This window comes from Solea solea, chromosome 1 (genome assembly GCF_958295425.1).
Source record: "Solea solea chromosome 1, fSolSol10.1, whole genome shotgun sequence".
NCBI lineage: Eukaryota > Metazoa > Chordata > Actinopteri > Pleuronectiformes > Soleidae > Solea > Solea solea.
Window position 1 is genome coordinate 38,988,339 of NC_081134.1, and position 23,051 is coordinate 39,011,389.

Sequence of the window (23,051 nt, forward strand, 5' to 3'; positions counted from 1 at the left end):
AAACCATATAACTGAAAACATCAATCTCAAACATTTGTCTATGATGTGTGAAATTATCGAAATTATAATTATGTATCATCACAGTGTGTCTTAACCAACTGTATTTATTTTCATTCTGGACAAGAGGTTGTTAATACGATTCACTTTAAAAACACGCTGAACAATACTTGGTTCCGCCCTCCCCGCCCGTGGAGCCTTCCAGAAGTAGCCGGCAGACTCGTGCGGCTCTCAGCTCAACCTCTCTCCAGATTTTCACCAAAATACTCAACATTTTACCAGTTAAACTCTTGTTAGGTGTCACAGTCCATCGGTCAACATGTCCTCTATGGGGACACTAGCTTTCGATGAGTATGGGAGGCCTTTTATCATCATTAAAGACCAAGATAAGAAGACTCGGCTAACGGGATCTGACGCATTGAAGGTACAATGGGCTAGCTGGATAACTCGCAGCATGCTGGTTAGCAAGCTGCCGTTAGTTGCATGATGTCGGGGACGTAAATTGTTTCGAGTATATCATGTATGTTGGCACTCTGTTCAGATTCAAGGGCGCATAGTTAAATGGCATTTTAAGATGTCGTTGCGAGATAATTACTATTTAGGGATTAGCTAGCCACGCTAGCAGGCGGCCCATGTGCTTTCTGTGAGGCGTTAATTTGGGAGTGTTCCTGTATAGCGCAGGCCATGAGTGATGCATAGCTTTTTCACTTTTCTCTGCTGACATTCGCACTTATGGCAACTTTCGTCTGTATTTGTGTTAACATAAATACTACGGTCTCGTTTAATATTCAACCGAATGCAATGTTTGTGTTTTGCAGTCTCACATTATGGCAGCCAAGGCAGTTGCGTCTACGCTTAAGACATCCTTGGGACCAAATGGTGAGTGATAATCACGTACATAAGCACAATTATGCCTCGTGTTTAATCAGACTGAACATTAGTGTTGTTAGAAAACCTTATCACAAACGTCACACTACATTATGTTTTCATCCAGGTCTTGACAAGATGATGGTTGACAAGGATGGAGAAGTCACTGTCACCAATGATGGAGCAACTATTCTCAGCATGATGGATGTGGACCACCAGATTGCTAAACTTATGGTGGAACTGTCAAAGTCCCAGGATGATGAGATTGGTGATGGAACCACTGGAGTTGTTGGTATGAGAATGGGGGCTTTTTTTTTCTTTTAACCACAAAGCTGTATAAATGTTAGTTCTTGGTGTTTAACTGCCTTCTATTTCCTTTGGCACATCCTTTTTCACCTTCCAAGAATCCCCTCAAAATGTACTGGTGTTTTTGTGGTCACTGTAAAAATGCTTTTGACTGCATGCATTTGTAGTTCCTCACTTGGGTTAACCCATCATCATTTATGCTACATAAGATGGATGGAAAGACCAGTAGTATTATAATGTAAAAATATATCTTAAAGACCACTGGAGTTTCTTGTTTGTTGATTCATTCAAACTGTAAGCACCATGCGGCAGTGATGTAAACTGTGCACCAAGCATATCAAATGTATGTGGTCATTATAACTCTTTCTTATTATATTAGCATTTTCTAATTTTTTGTTTTACTCCTCAGTGCTGGCTGGAGCTCTCCTGGAGCAGGCAGAGCAATTGCTGGACCGTGGGATCCACCCCATCAGGATCTCTGACGGTTATGACCTGGCTGCACGCATCGCCATTGATCAGCTGGACAAAATGGCAGAAACCTTCCCCTTTGATCCCAACAACACAGAACCACTCGTTCAGACGGCCATGACAACATTGGGATCCAAAGTGTGAGTCTTTGAGACAATAAACATTAAAATGAACTGTGTTTGATAGCTTAACTGACAAGTAAATATAGAAAAAATATTAAATTATGTTTAATTAGAACTACAAGTACTTAGTTGAGATGAGAGATAAGGTCTGCTAATGTGTATACTTCTATTAATTATATGGTGTGCTGTCTTTCAGTATTAACCGGTGCCACAGACAGATGGCAGAAATTGCAGTAAATGCCATCCTCACTGTTGCTGACATGGAAAGAAAAGATGTTGACTTTGAGCTTATCAAGATGGAGGGCAAGGTGGGAGGCAAGCTGGAGGACACACAGCTCATCAAGGGAGTCATAGTGGACAAGGAGTTCAGCCACCCTCAGATGCCCAAGGTATGAGCAAAAGGACATTTTATTCTCAGGATGTTAATGACACTGGAATCATACAGTTGGCCGTACATGTGGATTAATTGTATTTAAATCTTGATTCTACATGTATTGAGAAATAAAACCAAACAACGGTGTATATGAGCCACAACTCTTAAGGACACATTCTTTGTAGTACTGCAGCCATATGCTAAGTTTCACTTATGATTGTTGGAAAAGTACGCTGACATCAGTGATTTTGTTTGTCACCATTCAGGTTCTGAAAGATGTTAAAATTGCTATCCTCACCTGCCCGTTTGAGCCCCCTAAGCCAAAAACCAAGCATAAGTTGGATGTGACCTCTGTGGAGGACTATAAAGCACTCCAGAAATATGAAAAGGGGAAGTTTGAGGAGATGATCCAGCAGGTTAGTACTACAGTATCTATGCTAACTGGATGTACCACCATATACACTAGTACATATGATTATTTACATGTTAATTTCTTCTTAGGTCAAAAGTAATGGGGCCAATTTGGCCATCTGTCAGTGGGGCTTTGATGATGAAGCCAACCACCTTCTGCTGCAGAATGAGCTCCCGGCCGTGCGCTGGGTTGGAGGGCCTGAGATTGAGGTGAGAGACATTTGCCACATGACAGAACTAATTTGACAGAATATCATTCTTAATAAACTATTTTCACTTGCTTCATTACCCAAATCAGTCATGCGTATTGCAACCATATGGCGTCAAAAAGCAGAAAGTGTACAGAACTGCTTGATCATTAGTGTAAAGTGGCACCGTGTCTGTTGTGTTCATCTACAGTTGATTGCCATCGCCACAGGAGGGCGCATCGTGCCAAGGTTCAGTGAGCTGACGCCAGAAAAACTTGGCGTAGCTGGTGTGGTGAAAGAGATCTCCTTTGGTACTACAAAGGATCGCATGCTGGTTATCCAGGAATGCAAGAACACCAGGGCAGTAACTATTTTCATCCGTGGAGGCAACAAAATGGTAAGCACAGGTGTAGCTGTTAACTCTGTGTAAAGTATCTGTTGATGCTCTGTGTCTGATGTTTTTGTTTTGTCTGCCATTTATAGATCATTGAAGAGGCCAAGCGTGCTCTCCATGATGCTCTGTGTGTAATTCGCAACCTGGTCAGAGATAATCGCATTGTGTACGGAGGAGGAGCTTCAGAGATTTCATGTTCACTCTCTGTCAACCAGGCTGCAGACAAGGTGATGATCACCAAAAGTGCTAACACAAGGATTCTTGTGTTGCAGCCTAAATCCTCTATTAACATATGCTTCTTTCCTTTTTAGTGTCCATCATTGGAGCAGTACGCTATGAGGGCATTTGCTGACGCTCTCGAGGTAATCCCAATGGCGTTGGCTGAAAACAGTGGGCTAAACCCCATCCAGACCATGACAGAGATCAGAGCCAGACAGGTCAAAGAGAACAACCCCTTCCTAGGCATCGACTGTCTGCACAATAACACCAATGGTAAGGAATGCAGTTATCTAAAATTCTATTCTGGATATGTTCTACATTTAATCTAGTGGACGAGCACAGGTCCATGTCAAAGCAGGATGAAGTACTGAGTATTTTTTTTTTTTTTGCCCCTTTACAGACATGAAGCAGCAACATGTGATTGAGACCCTGATTGGCAAGAAGCAGCAGATCTCACTGGCTACTCAGGTAGTCAAGATGATTCTTAAAATTGACGACATCCGAAGCCAGGGAGAGAGTGAGGACTAGAGTACGTCATAAGGCTCGGCTGTGCTCTGGGACGCTCGAGGTTTTAGGCACTTCCCCCGGAGCACCACGTCCATACCGCACTGCGTATTGCTATTTATCGTATCAAAGTCACCATTAAAATGTTGGGTCTGTTCAAATATGCAGATTGTTTTTCCTTTTTTTTATGGCCCCAATGTTAAAGATGCTTTATTTCCATATCATAACACAAGTTTTGTCAAAGTTCATGCATAAAAGGTAATCTGATTACGTCCCACAATTTACTGAATGTTTGCAAACTTTCACAAAGAAGACAAGTATTTCATAATTTTGCTCAACAACTGATTCCTTTTTTCAGGAACAGAAAAGTCCTACATACAGATATAAACCAGACATACAAAATAGAAATTAGGCAAGGTGGTCCAGTATGAGTATAGATGGGATTAACATAACCTCATATTACAAAGTACAACTCTGGTGATTCTGACCTTCTCTTTTACATATACTTGCTGAGCCAGTTTAGCATGTCTGTTCTGGCCGACTGGATGCTGGGTTTGTCTGTGGGGTTGATGTCCTCTCTCTTGCGGTGAACAAATCCATGAGTCTGACCAGGAAAGATCTTCACTTGATAATCCACTGTGCATTTCTCCTTAAGTTTGGCTTCAAGTGCACTCACCTGAACAGGAAAAAATTGTCAGCACAGGTAGTTGTATATGTATGTTGGTGTCCAAGGCAACGCATCAAACTAGAATGTGTATAAAAGTTAAATGGATACTCACCTGGTCCAGTGGGATTATAACATCTTTTTCTCCAAATATGAACAGTGTGGGACTCTTCAGCTCATAACTGTCTTCTTTCTCACGGATAATCCCTGCACATCACACAAGGCATCACTAAACCACACCTCATGCTCTCCTGCCTCCTCACACTGAATTTACCACCAGGTAGCATTGACATACCATAGACTGACACTGCAGCTTTGACCTCTGGATATTGCAGGGCCAGGTAATGTGTGGCAATACCTCCCCAGCAGAAGCCCACTGCTCCTATATGATTGGCCCCGCACTGCTCCTTCAAGAACCTCAGCACCACATCCACCTCTCTTGAAAGAAAATATCAAAACTCCAATGTCAAACTCAAGATCAGTATGTAATACAGAAAGCAACATCACATCCTAAACTGCTCAATTTGAAAGTCTGGTGTGTAAAATGTAGGGGACCTCTGTTAACAGAAACTAAATGATATTTTTAATTATCACTTGAAAAGTAAGAACTAATCTTTTTTTAATCCTGGACATGGGCTGTAAACTAAAGTTAAAAAAAAAAGGTGTATTTACTTGGTAATGTTTGTTGGCTTTTTCTCCTCAAGCCACTCCTGGAATTTCGACCAATCGTGTGATGAGCTCCATGGTTCCTTTCCATCAAAAAAGTCTGGACACACGGCACTGGTCAAAGCAAAAGGGCAGAAAAAAATAACTTGCGCAGCTCACATTTGTCCAGTGCATTTGTGAGTTTGTGAATAACTCATTCACCTGAAACCCAATATCTAACCTCATCATACACTCAGTCCAGACATTTCCAGGGACTGCATTTATTAAATGTGTATAAAGTTAAACGAAGTAAAATGAGTGGTGTGCCCATTAAAATCAAATTAATTATTACAGTAATGGCAATAAAAATAGTCAGAAAAATGGGTAGTGAATAGCTAGTCCATACAGTGCATGACTTGATCCTGATTTACAGAGCACGGATGTAAAGTATGTACCATTTATTTTTTGTATTCATTCATTTCTACATACATGTATCCATTGGCAGCCAGCATGTCAGCCATGTATCGGGTGTTGGGAAGTTGCCATCCATAGATGTCTTGTATGACAATAACAGCCTTGTCAGACTCAGCGGATGGTTTGACCAAATAGGCTTTAATGTGCCCTATCTGAACCTCCTGGCCCAGTCCTCCATAGTCCATACGATCACCAATTTCACAGGGACACGGTTTGGCTTCATTTGCCATCTGCAGTCATATGAGAGGAAAGTCGCACTATGAAAATACAAACTATATTTTCAGTTTTATCACATAAAATAGCTTATATTATTGTTGTTGGTGTCATTGTCATTGTTGGTTATATTATAAGTATTAATACTATTATCATCATTATTATTTTTACTTCTATTATTTGCATCATTGCTGCCTAATGATGCATTGCGCACACACAAAATCACAACCGAAACTACACTTAGACTGCCCTGTGACGTGTGTTTTATGTAACGGTGTCATGCCATTTCACAAAGAAAGAATTGGAAAGGGAAAGGTTGTTCTATTACCTTTTCTCTTCATACAAAATAATCTTCAAAACAGTGGATGTGTGCATTTGCAAATCAGTTTGCATACAGACCAAAGACTCACCGTGTTTAGTCTCTTTTGAACGACTTTTGAGATGTGTTGAACTCAAAGAAAGTTGCAGCCACACTCTACGATTCCGCTTAATTTGCAGAGTCTCAAAAATGCGAAACTCTTAAATCAATCACTGTCAAGCAAAACCGTTGTTGAAGCGGTGGTGGATCTTAATATACCGTAGTGAGGTATATAATTAGTTACAACCTCGGTTGAAAGTAGTTTCAACTTGGTTCAGTCAACAGACATTTGCTCCTGCGATCCAATGACTCAGCTGATTTATAAGTACATTGCAAATACATCCGGTTTTCAAAACAAAACACCGAGAGCGCCGTATCTGAGTGTACGTTTGAAAGCATATATTCCTCACAGCTATGCTTTAGAGACCTAACAACTCGACTTTGAGCAACTGTATAAAGAGAGTTCTCTAAAAGTTCCAAATAAGAATGAAAAAGTTGTGTTTCACATTCATATACTGTATGGTGTACTGGATATCATACATTTGTACAGTTTTTGAGAAATTTCAAATTAAAAGTCCAGTAGGACATCTATGACTGCTAGCATACTGTAAATGTTTTTTTTTTTATTAAATCTCAAAATTGACCATGTTTTAGATTAAAAAGTGTGAATATGGGACTATGGGTCTCAAAAACTATAAAGTAGTTATTTATAGTATGCTAGCAGTCATATATGTCCTGAACACACACACACCTAGTCAGTCTTGTCCAGAACGGACTTTTAATTTGAAATGTCTCAAAAACTGCACAGTAAAGCTTATAACGTAACCTCGGAAATGATCACTGCATGTTACTATCTAAAGTATGTCCATTGAATTGATCATTTTGTAAGCAGTTTTCCAACAGGACTTAGAAATTCGCATGTAAATTATGCATTTCTTTTCAATCATTATATCGTTGGAAAGTGTAACCATCGATTATGGACGTGGTATGGAACCACGTCTGGAACTGAAAAGGCACCGCTGGGATTCGAACCCAGGATCTCCTGTTTACTAGACAGGCGCTTTAACCATCTAAGCCACGGCGCCTGTGAAAGTGTAAAATTTAGAGTCAATTTTAATCACACTGCTCAAGTGTTTGCAGTTTTATCATGTTGTTATAAGTCAAAATGTTTTGACCAGACGCATTCAACTCCCATAAAACGTTTTCCTGGTGGGAAGTAATACAATCGCAAAGAAAGCAACAATAAGGAAAAAAGAAAGTTTTCTCCGGCTTCTAACATTACGTGCTTAAAAACAATCCTTTGATGCTTTAACAGTGGAGATTAGTGAGAATTATTTCCTGAGATTTCCTAACCACATGACGGTTGTTGTGGAAGTTTCCCTGCCGTAAAACCTGCACCGCTGTGGTGAAGTGAAATTGTGACAGCGGCAGGCACTGACGTTAGCGCATGCGTTGGCGATCGAGCCATTTGTCTCCCGGATTTTAACTGTCATTTCAGCAACACGGAGGATGTAACGTCTTCACAGTTTAATTGGCTTGCACTTCAGAACACGCCGAGCAAATAACACCTTTCATTCTGCGGCGAACACAGATGTGAGAGGACACGACGAAGCAAACCCAAGTGGTCACTCTGTGGAGAAAACCATTTGTCAATTTGTCAATGCATCTGACACGTAAGGATACACTCGTATCGCTAGCTTAACTTAGCTAGCTGAACGATATCGTCTGTGTCGTGGATGGGTTCGCCGAACAAAGTGCTCTTTGAAGAAACAGTGACTGGTGCTTAGCGTGCAACATGGATACTGCCGAAGAAGGTACGTACTAACTAAAGTCTGCTTTCTGTACGGGGGTTAACTAGCATTAGCGTCGCAAGTGCATCAAATAGAAGCTGATTTGGCCTGCTAGTTGTCAAGTTAGCAGTGTAGCATAGCTGAAAACCTGATTTATATCGTGATATATTCTGGAAAACAAGAAAGGACTTGTTAACATTTTTAATGGAGTTAATCACACCGTGAAGCAGCATGCACAGAGAGCGTGTAAATGAACCGGAGGTTGTTACGTCATTAGTGTCAATATGTTATGCCATATAGCTTACCAAAATCTGTTTATTTAGGTGTCTAAAATCAGCGATGTTTTGTATCCCAGTAAGATTCCTGTATCCAAAAGAAACCAGTGTATTAACACATTCCCTGTGCCCCCCACCATCTGTCAGCATATACCTGTTTTGCTTGGATTTGACTTATGCAAGCCATATGCAAGATATTTGTGAACTGGTTCACGATAAGTAATCAAATATGGTGGACGGTTCATGTCATTTGCTTTGGGTTCCCTACTAAACAGTGAGTAGCCTGTACAGACACTGAAAAAGAAATATCCTGAAAACAATTGGGTTTAAATAAATATGAACATAAGAATAAAATCCAGCTGTTATGTGTCTCTCATTGCAATTGTCTAATTAACGATTTATTTCTCTACCTTCAAGTGCTAGGCCACTGTACTGGGAAAAAAATGATCAAACCAAACAAGCATGAAGAGCAATCCAGTTATTGAATGTCGAGCAGTCTTTGCTATATGTATTTATCTTTTGAAATACTGGTGCATTGCCTATGCTAATATCACACTGAAAATAGGTTGTTGATTTAATGTGCAGCCCTAGCTCTGCCTATGGTCATGTTCCCCTCTCACATGGTGTGTATTTGTATTTGTGTGTGAAGCGGACATTTGTCGCGTGTGCCGCTCTGAGGGGACCCCAGACAAACCACTGTACCACCCCTGTGTCTGCACTGGCAGTATCAAGTTTATCCACCAGGAATGGTAAGTGTTGTTCGACCGTCTTTGACAACTGTCATTGCTGTGACTGTGCAACATCATATTTTCTATTCAGGGTCCCCCCTCCACACCACCAGAAAAAACAGACAACTGACACTAATGTGGCTGAGTTGGACATTTTGCCACTTGTTATTTAGAAATTATTGATAACACTTAACTCATAGTTTCACTAAAAGATGAGCATGATATTCACCAGTGTTCTGTCCGTCATGAACTGAAAGTGTTGGACATTGTTTATAATGCAATAGATCATTGCGGAAAAAAGTTATCTATATATCCACCATTATTGTCCTTATCATGAATATGAATATTGCATTACTGACTCAATGAATGCACATCTTTAACAGACACAGCAAAGAGAATATATGGCTTCTTCAAATGAAATATTTTTAGCCAGGTTATTTATATTCTAAGAGTTTAAAAAAAAAAGAGTTTTAAAAATCTAGATCTGTGTCTGCATGGGTGTTTCACTAATTAGATTGTTGATCAAAGAGGGTTATGATCAGATATAGTAGATATAATAGACGCAGTATAGTGTTAATACCGATTTGGAACTCCAAGGTAAGGTGTAAACAAGCGTTGCCTCTCTTTAAGATGCTGTCGGTTGAATTGTGTTACGGTGGTTGTTAAGCGGTTGTATGCTGTTGACAGTCATTCTACTTATAGTGATTGCTTAATAATAAAGGTGGACATAAAAAGGATCATGTAGAAGATTGTCTCTTTCATATCCTATTGCATAGTATCCTCGGTCACTGACCTTAGATGTGGTTCTGGAATAATGAAAATAACATGTAGAATGTGCTTTGCCCTCATCTGTCCTGTGTGTGAGCCTCACTGGTTACAAGAGGGTCAGGTGGATGTAAATCCCCAGGCAGATGCAAAGGCAGGGCCTGGATTGTTCTGCAGTAACTGTTGAATGACACCCTTTTGTGTTGGGACAGTAGTGCTCAGTATTTGCTAAAGCTGGCCATGCTAATCTTATTTAACATTCTTTATTGAAAGGAAGGGGCCCACTTAAAATGGAGTTGCAACAGGATAGCATTGAGAAGGCAAAACTATTACATCGTGCTATCAGTTTTGATGACAAGTTGCAACTAATGATTATTTTCATAATAGATTAATCTGACAATTATTTTCTCAATGGAGTTTTAGTTTGGTTCATAAAATGTCAAAGCTCAAAATTATGAATTTCTCAGATGTCTTGTTTTGTTCCCAAGCCAAACTTTTTTCAGTTTTAACGATTTCTTTGTGAAATGGAGAAATGAAACTAGAAAATCTTCACAAAAAAGAAGCTGATAAAAAAATGTTGTTTTTTTCATCAGTGACCACAGTTGAACTAATTGAAGTAATTTAAGTTAAGTTGAAGTTTAAACTGAGCTGCACTTGTACTGACGTAATACTTAAGTGCTGTCATATGTGTTGGAATCAGCTGTTGTGATGAACCGCTTACATAACCCACCTGTTAGTCTCCAAGTTTACCCGAAGTAAAAAAAAGCTGGGATATAATTAGAAATACAACGAATCGGTTATGTGTCAGATATTACTGTTTTTAGTTCACAGTTGGGAAGTGAGTGACATGATAAATCCTCATAGACAGTGTTCTTGGGTTTTAGTGATCATAAGACATTTCCTGATCATTGTGTGTCATAGCAGTGGTTTCTATGGTCAAGAGAGTATTGAGTGAACACAGCGGGTATTTGTCTTTTTCTCACAGAAGTCGACATTGATTGTGTTTTTTTAAATCTGCAATACTGGTGGTCTTTCACGTTTTTAGTTTCAGTCTAATCAATCCAAAGATCTTAAATATTGATTTGACCTGAGACCACTCAAGTTTTTGAATCTATCACTAGTGTTAAATATGGAGGGGGTTTTAGATTTAATTTTTGACTAAGAAAAAAACCCAGTCTTTTATGAAAACCTTTGCTTGTGCCAGAAAGGTGTTGAATTTATTCTGCAACTTTCCCGGGCCTTGGTGGTACTCTTGTCCTAAGTTGTGTTTTATTATGTTCATAATAGGTTATACACACAATAAGATTAAAAAGAAAATGCTTGGAATCTGTTTGCATACTGAGTTAGGTACTGTCAGTATAACTTCTGTCCAACAGCCTTAATTCAAACTCAAGAAAACCTTCTACCTAAACTGCTATGCATGATAATAACCAGTAGATGTCACACACAGACTACATTCAATTGAACAACAGTCACTAATGAACATGTTGCATTGTTACTGAACCAGAATTTGAAGTGTGTACACGTTCATGCAGAGGTGTTTAGACAATATTTTAGATTTTTATAAGGTTATAAACCGTAATTGAATGAACTGGTGGGTACTGATTGTAGTGGTTGACTCTCACATTTACACATGAAAAAATACAAACCACTTAAGCAAGAGCAGTCTGGCTGTGGGGGAAAGTTTTTGTCCAATACAGTATGTTTTTTAAAAGAAAAGTGCAAAGTCAGCACATATATGAGATTGCTGAAATAAATTCCTTTCACTTGATAAATGTTTTACAGTTTGGTCCAGTGGTTGAAGCACAGCAGGAAGGAGTATTGTGAATTGTGCAAGCACAGATTTGCTTTCACACCAAGTAAGTTTGTGATATAATTTTTGTATATATTAAATCGCAGGCTAGCAACTTAATAGTTCTTTTTTTTTTTAGCATTACTCTTCACAGTTAAATGTAGTCAGAATCAGTTTTAAATCAACACATAACTTCCAGCACTTGGAATTGAACATTAACAGGATGGATTATTTGAATGTCTCCAAATCACTTTGTTCCTTTTTCCACTTCAGTCTACTCCCCAGACATGCCCTCACGTCTGCCCATACAGGACATTTGTGCTGGCCTGCTGACCAGTGTGGGCACGGCCATTCGCTACTGGTTCCATTATACACTGGTGGCCTTTGCATGGCTTGGGGTTGTTCCTCTCACAGCATGTAAGTAGAAAACCCTCACAGACAATAAATAACAGATTGTTGTTTGAGACAATTCTGTCCTCCATAAATTAATGATTTAAATCATTTGCTGATAGCAACAGCCATAGCAATAGGGAATATGGTTTTTCTTGCACAGTCCACTTAGACAAGGGAAGAACTGGATTTAATTTAAAGGGAAAAGGTCAAGTCATTGTAAACCCGACACTACATGAGTCGGGAGAGACGTAGCTAAAGGCAACTTAAGAAAATGATAGTCACCTGCTGATCCCTTAAATGTACAGTGTGCAAACTTAAGCACCATTTATTAGTGAATTTGTGCAAGTTGCAGCTGAATATCCCTTACCTCACCTTTCCCTGTTAAGTGTGTTGGAGAAACCTCGTAAACTTCAGTTAGCATCAAACCATAAATATTTAGTTTGTCAATTTTGGGCAAATGGTGGTCCAAAATGGCTACTAGTATAAAAGGCTCATTCTGGGGTAATAAAAAAACAACAACAATTCATACAATCAGGTGATTGTACTCATCTTCATCTTCAGTTTCTGCTAAATGAAAAATAATTTAACCAAAATTTAACACACTGGACCATTAAGTGTAATTCAACCACTGCTGTTCTGACCTAGTTCACAGATGTGTGACATTTCCTGTTTATGCAGCACCTACTACAGTCATTGTTTTTGTGACAATGACATACACTTTACATATTAGCTTATATTTATGGTTAAACATGATCAAAAGAATAACAGCTTTCATATCAATATATAACAACTTATATATTGAGTGTGTTCCAAGCTATTCAAATCTCCCTCATTTCTGGCAATGAAGTTGTCATACATTATATAAGCTGTTTTAGTGCTGAGTTTTAAGCATTAAAAATGTATTTTCCCTATAGATAATGACAAGAAATGTATTTATCTGGTCTCTTTGCCACAGGTCGCATCTACAAGTGTCTGTTTACTGGCTCTGTGAGCTCACTTTTGACACTGCCATTGGACATGCTGTCTACGTGAGTGATGATACCAGCACCACAAACTGATGCATGGTTTTATGTTAATAATTAGCAGCTGTGTTTGGCTCGTCGTTATGGAACATGTATTTCGTTTTTGTTTGTTTCCGCAGAGAGAACCTGCTTGCAGATTGTCTCCAGGGCTGTTTCGTTGTCACTTGCACTTTGTGTGCATTTATCAGTCTGGTGTGGCTCAGAGAACAGATCGTCCATGGCGGCGCTCCCCAATGGTTAGAGCAGCACCTACCACCCCCACCTAATGCTGCTGGACAAGCCAATGAGGTGCACTGCCTGACTGCTTGCCAATGCGCAAAGTAATTTAAGTAATTTGGTTGAAATAGTGAAAAGGGGAGAGTGTTATACGCAAGAACTGACTCTGTCTTTTGCCTTGCAATGTCTTGCTTTGACTCATATATTGGTAAATACAATCTAAATTACACACACAATCACTTTAATTTTCAGCTCACTCTATAAAAGCCGTGCATCCCGCTCTCATCTTTAGGCACAAGCTGCAGGTCAGGGACCAGCTGATGAGCCGCCTGCAGCCCAGCCAGTTCCTGCTGAACCTCCAGCTCAGAACGAAGCAGAGCCCGAGCCTCCTGATGTTCCTCCGGACCAGGGTGATGATCCAGAGCTGGAGGAAGAGGAGGGAGCCGCTGCTGAAGATGCAGACCCTAACAATGGAGCGCAAGGTGAGAATTAGTTGTTGTGAAGATTGACTGTCATATTTCTGTCAGAGTTTCCACATAAAGCCTTTTTTTTCTAGGAGATGTATCTTATTTTGGTTAGTTCTAAAGTCTAAGGAGTTGTCAGACTGTATAAAATGCCATTTTTAATGCCATGTTTAAAATTTTGAGAAGCACGAGAATGTACTTACCACTAGCATTAGAATATAAAATGTTTTGCTCTACACTAGTTTCATTGGTCGTGACAATGAATTTTATTATGACAAAAAGATGTATCAGGATGCTATTTGTGATGCTCATATCCCTTATCGCATCATTTACTTTCTTTACCGTGGTTAATGGAGTGATTTTGTGGCAGGCTGATGCAAAAATGGTTGATAATGGATTGTAATTATATTCTACATTATTCTGGCTCTGAAGTGTTAGTACAGCAAAATGAATACAGTCGAAAATCTCACGACGGGCTGTTTTCCACTGAGAAGCTAACTCACTTTTCCCACTACAATGAATAATTTAGCAGTTATGTCATTTATTAAACAAAATTGTTGTCTTTTGTGCTCAAAGCCAACTATTTTTGCAGACCAAAGGTGTTTTCCCTTCTTTATATTTCGTGCTATAATACATTTTTTTTACCAATGATCTTGAGTTGGATGATATCACCCATATACTGTTTATACATTTTATATTGATTTTGTTGTCTCTGTAGATGACATGAACTGGAATGCCTTGGAGTGGGACAGAGCAGCAGAGGAGCTCACCTGGGAAAGGGTAACTCTTACTTTATATGTCATTACTGGTCTCACCAATATTCTCACCAGCCCTTGTACACACAAAACTACATCTGTAATTTTGCAATATGTGTTATACACACCTGCACATGCACTGACAACTCTTCAATTTTCCTTTTAGATGCTTGGCTTGGACGGTTCACTGGTCTTTTTGGTAAGAATTCATAATGATCATCTATGTTTTTACCCAAAAAATGTCTTAAATGATTAATGTTAAACGGTTAAATCTTACTTTTTAATGTCTGTGCTTTCTCTTAAAGGAGCATGTGTTTTGGGTTGTGTCTCTAAACACACTCTTTATCCTGGTCTTTGGTGAGTAGAAGGCTATTTAATATAACATATAATCCTGGGTCTTTCATCATTTAAAAATCATTATTTATTATGTACTGTAGTTCTGGTAATGAGTGTGAAAATGTTTGTCTTTATTCAGCATTTTGTCCCTACCACATCGGGCACTTCTCTGTTGTTGGTCTTGGCTTTGAGGAATATGTAAGAAACCTTTTTCATAAATTAGCATTGTTGTGCAATTTAAAATGGGCAAGGATTTATGTTGCTATTTATTTTTAATTGTCTATTTCTCTCCAGGTTCAAGCCTCTCACTTTGAGGGTTTAATCACAACAATCGTGGGTTACATACTGCTGGCCATGACGCTCATCCTCTGTCATGTATCTTTTCACAAAATAACATCAGTCTTTTGTCCTGAAGTCTAGAATCTAGCTGTTGTGGTGTCACTGGACAGATGTATCTGTGTGAGTGTGTGTGTATTGTATATGGTGCCTGTCTTGATCCTTAATGGATGTCTCAGGGTCTGGCCGCTCTAGTCAGGTTCCAGCGCTCACGTCGTCTCCTGGGAGTCTGCTACATTGTTGTCAAGGTAACTAAGCCTTTCACTGCATTTCTGTTTTGTGTCACACTGAATGTAGTCTCTTACTTGAGCATACTGTTAAGTTAGATATTATTTGCCTGTTGTACTCATAGGCGGAAGGATTCAAATGATTATTAATTACAGTATAACCGAGACATAATAACATAAGTGGCTAATATGCCCGCTGGCTCAGAATGGCCTTGAGACATGTTTATTTTTCCATTACAGGTGTCTCTGCTGGTTGTTGTGGAGATTGGTGTGTTTCCACTCATCTGTGGCTGGTGGCTTGACATCTGCTCTTTAGTAAGAGTCTGTTCCTTATTCTGACTTTCATCACTCTGTGAAATTGCCTCATTCCTCTCATATTTGAAAGTTCCAGCCCTTCTGGCTTACCTTCATTTTATAGATATACATATATATATCGATACGATTTATTAATTGTTTGGATACAGAACCAAGCAACATTGAATGGGAAACTAGTTTCATGGTTGGCTGTCAAAGTTACAGTTGTTGCCCTGTATTCCATAATGAGAAATAATTTCTTAAAGTCATGTCAACTGAAAGGGTTCCTCCTTCAGAGTCAGATATGGCCTCATTTCCTAATTTGTCTCTCATATAAATTTAGTGCATGTTTCATCTTTGTTGATGTGCTAAAATATTGTCGGAAGATGAACTTTGTGGGAACATCCTGATCATTTCAATTTGTTTCACAGTTTTAAGGAAGATAGTTTGGGCTCTGCTGCAGTGCACTGTTTTTTGGTTGGTTGTTTTGAAAATGGAGATTCAGGATATAATTAGAGTTAAATCAAAAGCAGAACTTACATAAGTGCCTGGAAAATGATTCTCAGAAAATGAACTTCATCATTGAGTTGACTCTGCCTTCATTTGGCATCATCTTAGAAACAGTGCTTAATTTCAATGAAGAGAAATGCTATTTATTTAACTTTTTCTTTTTTTTCCAACCTGCAGGAGATGTTTGATGCTTCATTAAAGGATAGGGAGTTAAGTTTTAAATCAGCCCCTGGAACCACCATGTTCCTACACTGGCTAGTCGGAATGGTCTATGTCTTCTACTTTGCATCTTTCATCCTCCTACTGAGAGAGGTAAATGTGTCCTCATGTAATTACTTTAGTGATTATATCTTTGTTACATTTTGGAAAATCCCAATATAATTTTCTTTCATTAACCAACTGTTTGTTTATTAGGTGCTGAGGCCTGGAGTGCTGTGGTTTCTGAGAAACCTCAATGACCCAGATTTTAACCCAGTGCAGGAAATGATTCATTTACCCATATACAGACACCTGCGGCGCTTCATCCTGTCTGTGGTGGTGTTTGGGTCGATTGTGTTACTCATGCTATGGCTGCCCATTAGACTGATTAAATTACTGCTACCCACCTTCCTGCCATACAACGTCATGCTCTACAGGTAACCAGACATCGAAGTTGTAGGATGCTTCGCAAATCTGTATGAAAACTGTTACTATGTCTTTTTGGAATGCTATTAGGAACCACTTCACCATTTGGCCATGCAGTTAGTACATCTTTCTGCAGTGCATCTCATGCTAAATACAAAATATCAGTTGAATAGTTGATCAAAAAGTAGACCCATTTGGTGGTGGAAGCTTGTCAAGTCAATTGAAAACAGAAAACTTGAGCACAAAATTCCATGCCGCCTTTGTGGTAATTGTGCACACACAATTGAAATGTGTTGTTGTGACCCTGTCCCACTGTTTTCAAATAGTGACGCCCCGGTCAGCGAGCTGTCTTTGGAGCTATTATTACTTCAAGTTGTGTTGCCAGCACTGCTGGAGCAAGGACACACTCGCCAGTGGCTGAAAGGTCTGGTCAGAGCCTGGACAGTCAGTGCTGGGTATTTACTGTAAGTCAGGTCATATTACACTGTAAACAATTGGTGAATTTTTTTTGTATTGGCTGTGCTAAAACTGACAATCCTCTGTGGTCTCCACAGCGACCTTCACTCCTATCTCCTCGGGGAACAGGATGACAATGATACCAACCAGCCTGTCAACAACAACAACAACAATAACCCTCCCCCTGGTCACCATAACAACAATAACAATCCTGCTCCAGCTGTTGGCGAGGGACTCCATGCAGCCCATCAGGCTATCCTGCAACAAGGGGGACCAGTGGGTTTCCAGCCCTACCACCGACCCCTTCGCTTCCCATTTAGGGTGAGACAGTCTCACGGCTTTCATCATTTACCACTGCAGTTTTGTTTTTGGAGCAGGCTCTGTGGAATCCAATATCCAGTAATTCAAATAATTTGTCAGTTTAGAGTTCTTACACTGTTTCCCCACAAAAATACATTTGTATTTCTTACATAAGTCAGTTTTTTTTAATAATTATTATTATTATGACTGGAGGGCAGACGGGTCTGTTGTTTGTGTTGAGAGTGTATGAGAGTGCAAAAAGGGCCTGGCATTGAAAATCAATGTGAGGTGGTTAATGTTGATATTGTGGTGAGCCGCCACAGATAAGTAGATGTAGCGCAAACATTGAGAAGTGGAAAACCATTTTCTGCAGTCTACATGTAAATGAAACACGCTTTTAGATGCTTGCAGCTAAACTCTGAAACTGATGTCTTTGCTAGCATGATAATTATAGACTTAACACAGTCACAAAGTGTACTGTTCTGTTTCAGGTCGCTTTTCAAAAGACAGTGAAAGGCTATAATTGGCACGACAAGCTTTACATGCCAAATGCATGTTGAGTTGTATGTTTCACTGAGGCTGCTTGGAATATGCCACATCCTAATTTGAAGTTAGCCAACCACTCAAGTGTATCACTAGGCAGCAGCAATGAGGGTTATGCTCTTTGGGTGACAACAAACAAAGTCATTTTAATATCCGAGTACCAGTCAGGACTAAGTATAAAACAAAAAAAGGGTTTATCTCTTCTATAGTGTACTTTTGGTTAAAAAGAAAGACATACTAGATCTACCTGGTACTTTTGTGGATTCCCAAACAAATTTAGAAATGTGCCAACGCCCAAGCCTGTAAAACTCAACCCTGTTATTCTACCACTGCTTCTAAATTTGGAGGCTTTGATCTCCATGTGCACTGTTCTGTCGTATATACTGACACTCCTTGTAGTTAAGAAAATACAGAATAAATACAGGTAGTGGGGAATCATAATACAAGTGAATATGAAGTTAGATTTTTTTTTTTTTTTTTGTCTAAATTCACTTTTATTTTGAAATATCTGTCCTCTAGATTGTGTTGCTGATAGCGTTCATGTGCATCACTCTGCTGGTGGCCAGTCTGGTGTGTCTAACCCTACCAGGTGAGATTTGTTTTCAAACTGTGGACTGTCACATGAGGTTGATAAAGAGCTATTTTAAGTTTAAATAGAAATTAATCTCTTTTGTTCTGTGTGTGTTTTAGTGTTCACCGGCCGCTGGCTGATGTCCTTCTGGACAGGAAACTCCAAAATCCACGAGCTGTACACGGCAGCATGTGGCCTGTATGTCTGCTGGCTGTCTATCCGTGGAATCACAGTGCTGTTGGCCTGGATGCCCCAGGGACGCACAGTCATCATGCACAAAGTCCAGGAATGGACACTCATGGCAAGTATCAGTGAGAACAGCCTTTGTTGTTAGGAGACGGTAAAGCTGGGATTTAGATTCAGCTCGTCTGGACCGGCAGTGCTTATGTTAAGTGGTTGGTTATTGAAAGCTTGTTAGTCAGTCTGTTGGCATCGTTAACTCCCTTGAATAACTTTTACTACCTTGCTTGTTCTCATTATTTTATTAATGATTCTGTTAATTTTACATTCTGTGCATTACTTTGCAGATCCTGAAGACACTGGTTGTAGCTCTGCTGGTTGCTGGAGTCATCCCGCTTTTGCTGGGTCTGCTGTTTGAATTAGTTATTGTTGCTCCACTTAGGGTACCTCTGGACCAAACACCTCTCTTCTACCCCTGGCAGGTATGATTGTATGGCATTGTCTGTCTTTTTCCCCTCTTTGTGTTTGTTTGTTTGTAATCAGTCGTGAAAAAAACTACATGGACAGTTTATTGCCCCCGAAGCACAGGGGAGGTAGTATCTTCGTGGACAAAGATGTATCGAGCTTGAACTCTAGGAGCTTGTGCATTTATTTTGTCCCATCGCTGAAGATAAGTTAGTGCAGCACTCGTCTTCTTATGCACCACACACTCTCTCTTGCTCGACCACTCACTCGGTGTGCACCCACATACACACAACATGGCAACTGGAGTTGCATTTGCTGTTGCAGGCTGTGCATCTCAGGTGACCTCCTCCACTGTCATTCACACCTTGACTCAGGTGAAACTAACAACCTGAAAGTGGGTGAGGGAGTGATCAGTCTTCATTGTGTAACTTGACAATCTGCATTGTTCATTATGACGACTCTATAGACATGTATAACTGAACTGAAGAAGCCTCTTGTTTGAGATATGAGACGTCTTCAACTTAACTAAAGCCAGTTCAGTTGCCTACAGCTAATCTCCTGAATACACAGTGACCTAGATGACATGTTCTAAGAGATTTGTTTGTTTTTTTCCATCTCTTTTTTACTTTGTGCTCTAATTTCATCTGTGAGTGAAATTGTAAGGCTTTACAAAGTTAATACAATGTTGAGATAAGAAGAACCAAGGTCTTCTTATCTTAACCAAGGATTTTTTCCTATTTCCCCTCGGCTGCCAAAATAAGACATCTGGGCATAGGTGTTTCAGAGAGACTTTACTTTATATTTCCAATAAAATGTTTGGTCATACATTAAGCTTCAGGTTTTATGTCTGCCTAAGTACTAAACGCAAAGAAATGTGCATAGTTCTTAAATCATCATCACCATTCTTTTCATGTGTAAATAAAAGAAATAGAATAGGTTTCTGGTCTGTCATGAAATATCTATTGTAGGTAACAGTGATACTTCAGATTTGGCTTATTTATTCTAATTTGTAATTGAAAATCAGTGCTTACATTAAACATGATCAAATTGAAGCCCATATACTGAGATACTAAGGGTGACATTTATATCCCAAGTGTTTTTTCATTGTCTCACAATACGCAGTCCTTTTATCCCCATTAATCCATTGCTCTTTGTTGTCATCAGGACTGGGCTCTTGGAGTTCTCCATGCCAAAATCATTGCTGCCATCACTCTCATGGGCCCTCAATGGTGGCTGAAGACTGTTATTGAGCAGGTGGGTTTCAGGTCAATATTAAGCAATAACTGCATTAAATTGTGCATTTTGTTTATTGTATAAAGACACATTTGTTACCGAGTCATTAGGGGTTCAAAAAAATATTGTAGTATTCTTGTTTTTGGTTTTCTAACAGTGGATTTGTGTTGTAATTAAGCCGTTGGCAGCAGACTTCTGGCCATTTGACTCTCTCCCTGTTCTGCTCCTCTGACTAGACGAGGAACTGTTGTTTAACTATTGTTTATGGATATTATTGTTATTTTATGATGAGAATTTTAGAGAAGATTTTACTCAAAATAGAGTATTTTGGTGTTTTTTTGTTTTTTTTTACATATATTTTCCCTTGCTTATAGTATAACACAGATATGTGTTATACATATATGTGTTCTATTATATTGCCATATTCTTGCCAATACACAGCCCCATTAGCATTAATTTTAAGACTTAAATCTTCACATATATCTTGACTAGGAAGTGTTTCAATGCTATAATAACTTTTATTTAGCATGTATAAGAGCAGCGGGGTGGTTGAGTGGTTGGTTTGTCTGTCCAGCTCATTGATCCTAGTCTATCACTGGATGCTAGACAAAATCTTTATAGACATTGAACATTTAGGAGAGATTTAAGTCAATAATTCCATAGTGTGGATCAATTAAATTGTTATTAACTGTATGACATGTCCAAACTTTCTTTCTATAGGTTTATGCAAATGGAATTCGCAACATTGATCTGCAGTTCATTATCCGTAGACTGGCAGCCCCAGTCATCTCAGTCCTGCTGCTGTCCTTGTGTGTGCCATATGTAATTGCTGGTGGTGTGGTGCCAGCTGTTGGTGAGTCCCTCAGCATTTGTATATTTGGATCAGTGAGAAATGTGTTTGTTTGAACCCTTAATTTTCTCTGTTCGTTTGCAAGTTTCACCCATTAAGTTGATAAAAAAAAATGCTTAAAAATACTTGTAATTGCACTTTTCTAGAGTACGCTTGAAATAGGCTTTTTCTTTACCCCGGCACTATCAAATTAAAGAGTTGTTGCATTCTTTTTTATTTCAGATGACCGTTTCAGTGTAGTGTGTGTAGTGTATAACTGTAGTGAATCATTTTTGCAGGCGTGACCCCAGAGATGGAGATTCTAATGCAGAGGAGAATCTACCCATTTCTGCTGATGGTGGTCTCGCTCATTGGTATCCTGTCCTTCCAGATCCGACAGTTTAAACGCCTTTATGAGCACATCAAAAATGACAAGTAAAGATATTTTTTTTTTTAATTTTTCCTTTCTTTTTTTACATAAATGCAATTATTAAAGATGTTGTAAAGCCTTTATTTTATTTACATATTTCGGTTAGAAATGTCATAATCATTGCTTATGATTGTAATGTTGATGTTTCATTAATAGATGGAAGTGTCAGTTCAGTGCTGGAAAATGTAAACCGTAATAACTATCCTTGGTCTTTGCAGGTACCTGGTTGGCCAGAGGCTTGTCAACTATGAACGGAAAGTTGGAAGAGCAAGCATGCCTCCACCCTCCAATCCTGTCGCAGAGTAGATTATTGTGTCACACGTCGCCACATTTTTGCACCTGTTACGTTGTGTACACCTTTGCCCTGCCCTCTTTTCAAAGACCATTCTCCTTTTTTAAAATCTCCCGTGGATGTCAATGGATTTGATGGATGTCGTTCAGTTTCTTTCAATTTCCCTTCCACGCTCATCAAAGTTGGAAGATGGGAAAATGTGTTATAATCACAGGACAGCTGCAAGTGACCCCCTCTGTAAAAGATGAGGCAGAAGTGAGGGTTACAGGGTTTGATTTGAAGCCCAACATTTCTCTTGTTGTTCATGCCTTGCTTTGTAAAGTGCTGCCTGATAATTGTACATGTGTAAATACTTTGAAAGCAGATTTTGTCGTACCAAAAAAAGAAAATAGAGACAAATATGGATTAATGCAGTGACCATTGTACATCTTAAAAGTGTATGTATAATTTATTAAATGAATCTGACAATTTATATTTTAGGTTGCATTAATTATCAAGACAATGTTACTGCTTTTCAGTTGTGGTAAAAAATGTAGCGTTGTGTTCTACTTTTTCGACACAATAGACTGACATCTGATTGTATAAAGATCTGTTTAATATTCATCACCTTCATTTTTCACAGTGGCTTAATGTGTGAGTGATTAGTCTGTGTTTGGTAATGTAGGTGAATCTCCACCTGGCTTTAGAACAGCACAGAGGCATTAGCAGAAGATAAAGCATGTACTGGCACATTTCAGTGAAGTCCTCAAGACACTTGGGATCAAGGATGAACTTTTAAATCTCTGTCCTCACTTTATGTGCACTTCTATTTAAATTACCCCGGATCTTCTGCTGGAAGGCCACAGTTCAAACAGGATATCAGCCAAAACCAACCAACCAAGGAAAGGTTTTACAAGGGTTTTCCACTTTCTTTCTTGCAGTTCAACATGTGTATGAAGCACAATTATCTTATTATCAAGCAGAATAGACCTATGGTTACCAGATAATTGAATAATTGAACACAGTACATGTTTCTTTAATAT

The 23,051-nt window shown here is 39.1% G+C and overlaps 3 protein-coding genes and 1 non-coding gene across 4 annotated transcripts; 2 read left to right on the top strand and 2 right to left on the bottom strand.

The window, feature by feature from the left end:
• The first annotated feature begins 189 nt into the window (after positions 1 to 189).
• Positions 190 to 4,012, top strand: cct5 (chaperonin containing TCP1, subunit 5 (epsilon)). The gene is made up of 11 exons (XM_058628347.1): positions 190 to 421; positions 816 to 876; positions 992 to 1,156; positions 1,580 to 1,778; positions 1,957 to 2,149; positions 2,400 to 2,549; positions 2,635 to 2,754; positions 2,944 to 3,129; positions 3,216 to 3,353; positions 3,438 to 3,618; positions 3,746 to 4,012. The coding sequence occupies exons 1-11, from the start codon at positions 317 to 319 to the stop codon at positions 3,871 to 3,873; spliced, it is 1,626 nt and encodes a 541-aa protein (XP_058484330.1). The 5' UTR covers positions 190 to 316; the 3' UTR covers positions 3,874 to 4,012.
• Positions 4,013 to 4,043: 31 nt separating this feature from the next.
• Positions 4,044 to 6,530, bottom strand: cmbl (carboxymethylenebutenolidase homolog (Pseudomonas)). The gene is made up of 6 exons (XM_058628358.1): positions 6,256 to 6,530; positions 5,648 to 5,862; positions 5,186 to 5,293; positions 4,809 to 4,951; positions 4,629 to 4,720; positions 4,044 to 4,525 (listed from the first exon to the last, which is right to left on the bottom strand). Exons 2-6 carry the CDS (start codon positions 5,860 to 5,862, stop codon positions 4,346 to 4,348), a joined length of 738 nt encoding a protein of 245 aa, XP_058484341.1. The 5' UTR covers positions 6,256 to 6,530; the 3' UTR covers positions 4,044 to 4,345.
• Positions 6,531 to 7,214: 684 nt separating this feature from the next.
• On the bottom strand, positions 7,215 to 7,288 carry trnat-agu (transfer RNA threonine (anticodon AGU)). The gene has a single exon. It is a non-coding gene; the product is annotated as a tRNA-Thr (tRNA).
• Positions 7,289 to 7,639: 351 nt separating this feature from the next.
• LOC131457864 (E3 ubiquitin-protein ligase MARCHF6-like) lies at positions 7,640 to 22,107 on the top strand. Its single transcript, XM_058626399.1, has 25 exons — positions 7,640 to 8,017; positions 8,918 to 9,017; positions 11,547 to 11,620; positions 11,827 to 11,970; positions 12,902 to 12,974; positions 13,088 to 13,256; positions 13,477 to 13,666; positions 14,367 to 14,428; positions 14,570 to 14,602; positions 14,709 to 14,760; positions 14,879 to 14,937; positions 15,034 to 15,114; positions 15,255 to 15,323; positions 15,543 to 15,617; positions 16,284 to 16,418; positions 16,521 to 16,741; positions 17,057 to 17,194; positions 17,285 to 17,507; positions 18,549 to 18,618; positions 18,720 to 18,901; positions 19,128 to 19,262; positions 20,410 to 20,499; positions 21,199 to 21,331; positions 21,607 to 21,742; positions 21,956 to 22,107. Exons 1-25 carry the CDS (start codon positions 7,999 to 8,001, stop codon positions 22,041 to 22,043), a joined length of 2,751 nt encoding a protein of 916 aa, XP_058482382.1. The 5' UTR covers positions 7,640 to 7,998; the 3' UTR covers positions 22,044 to 22,107.
• Positions 22,108 to 23,051: the final 944 nt, after the last annotated feature.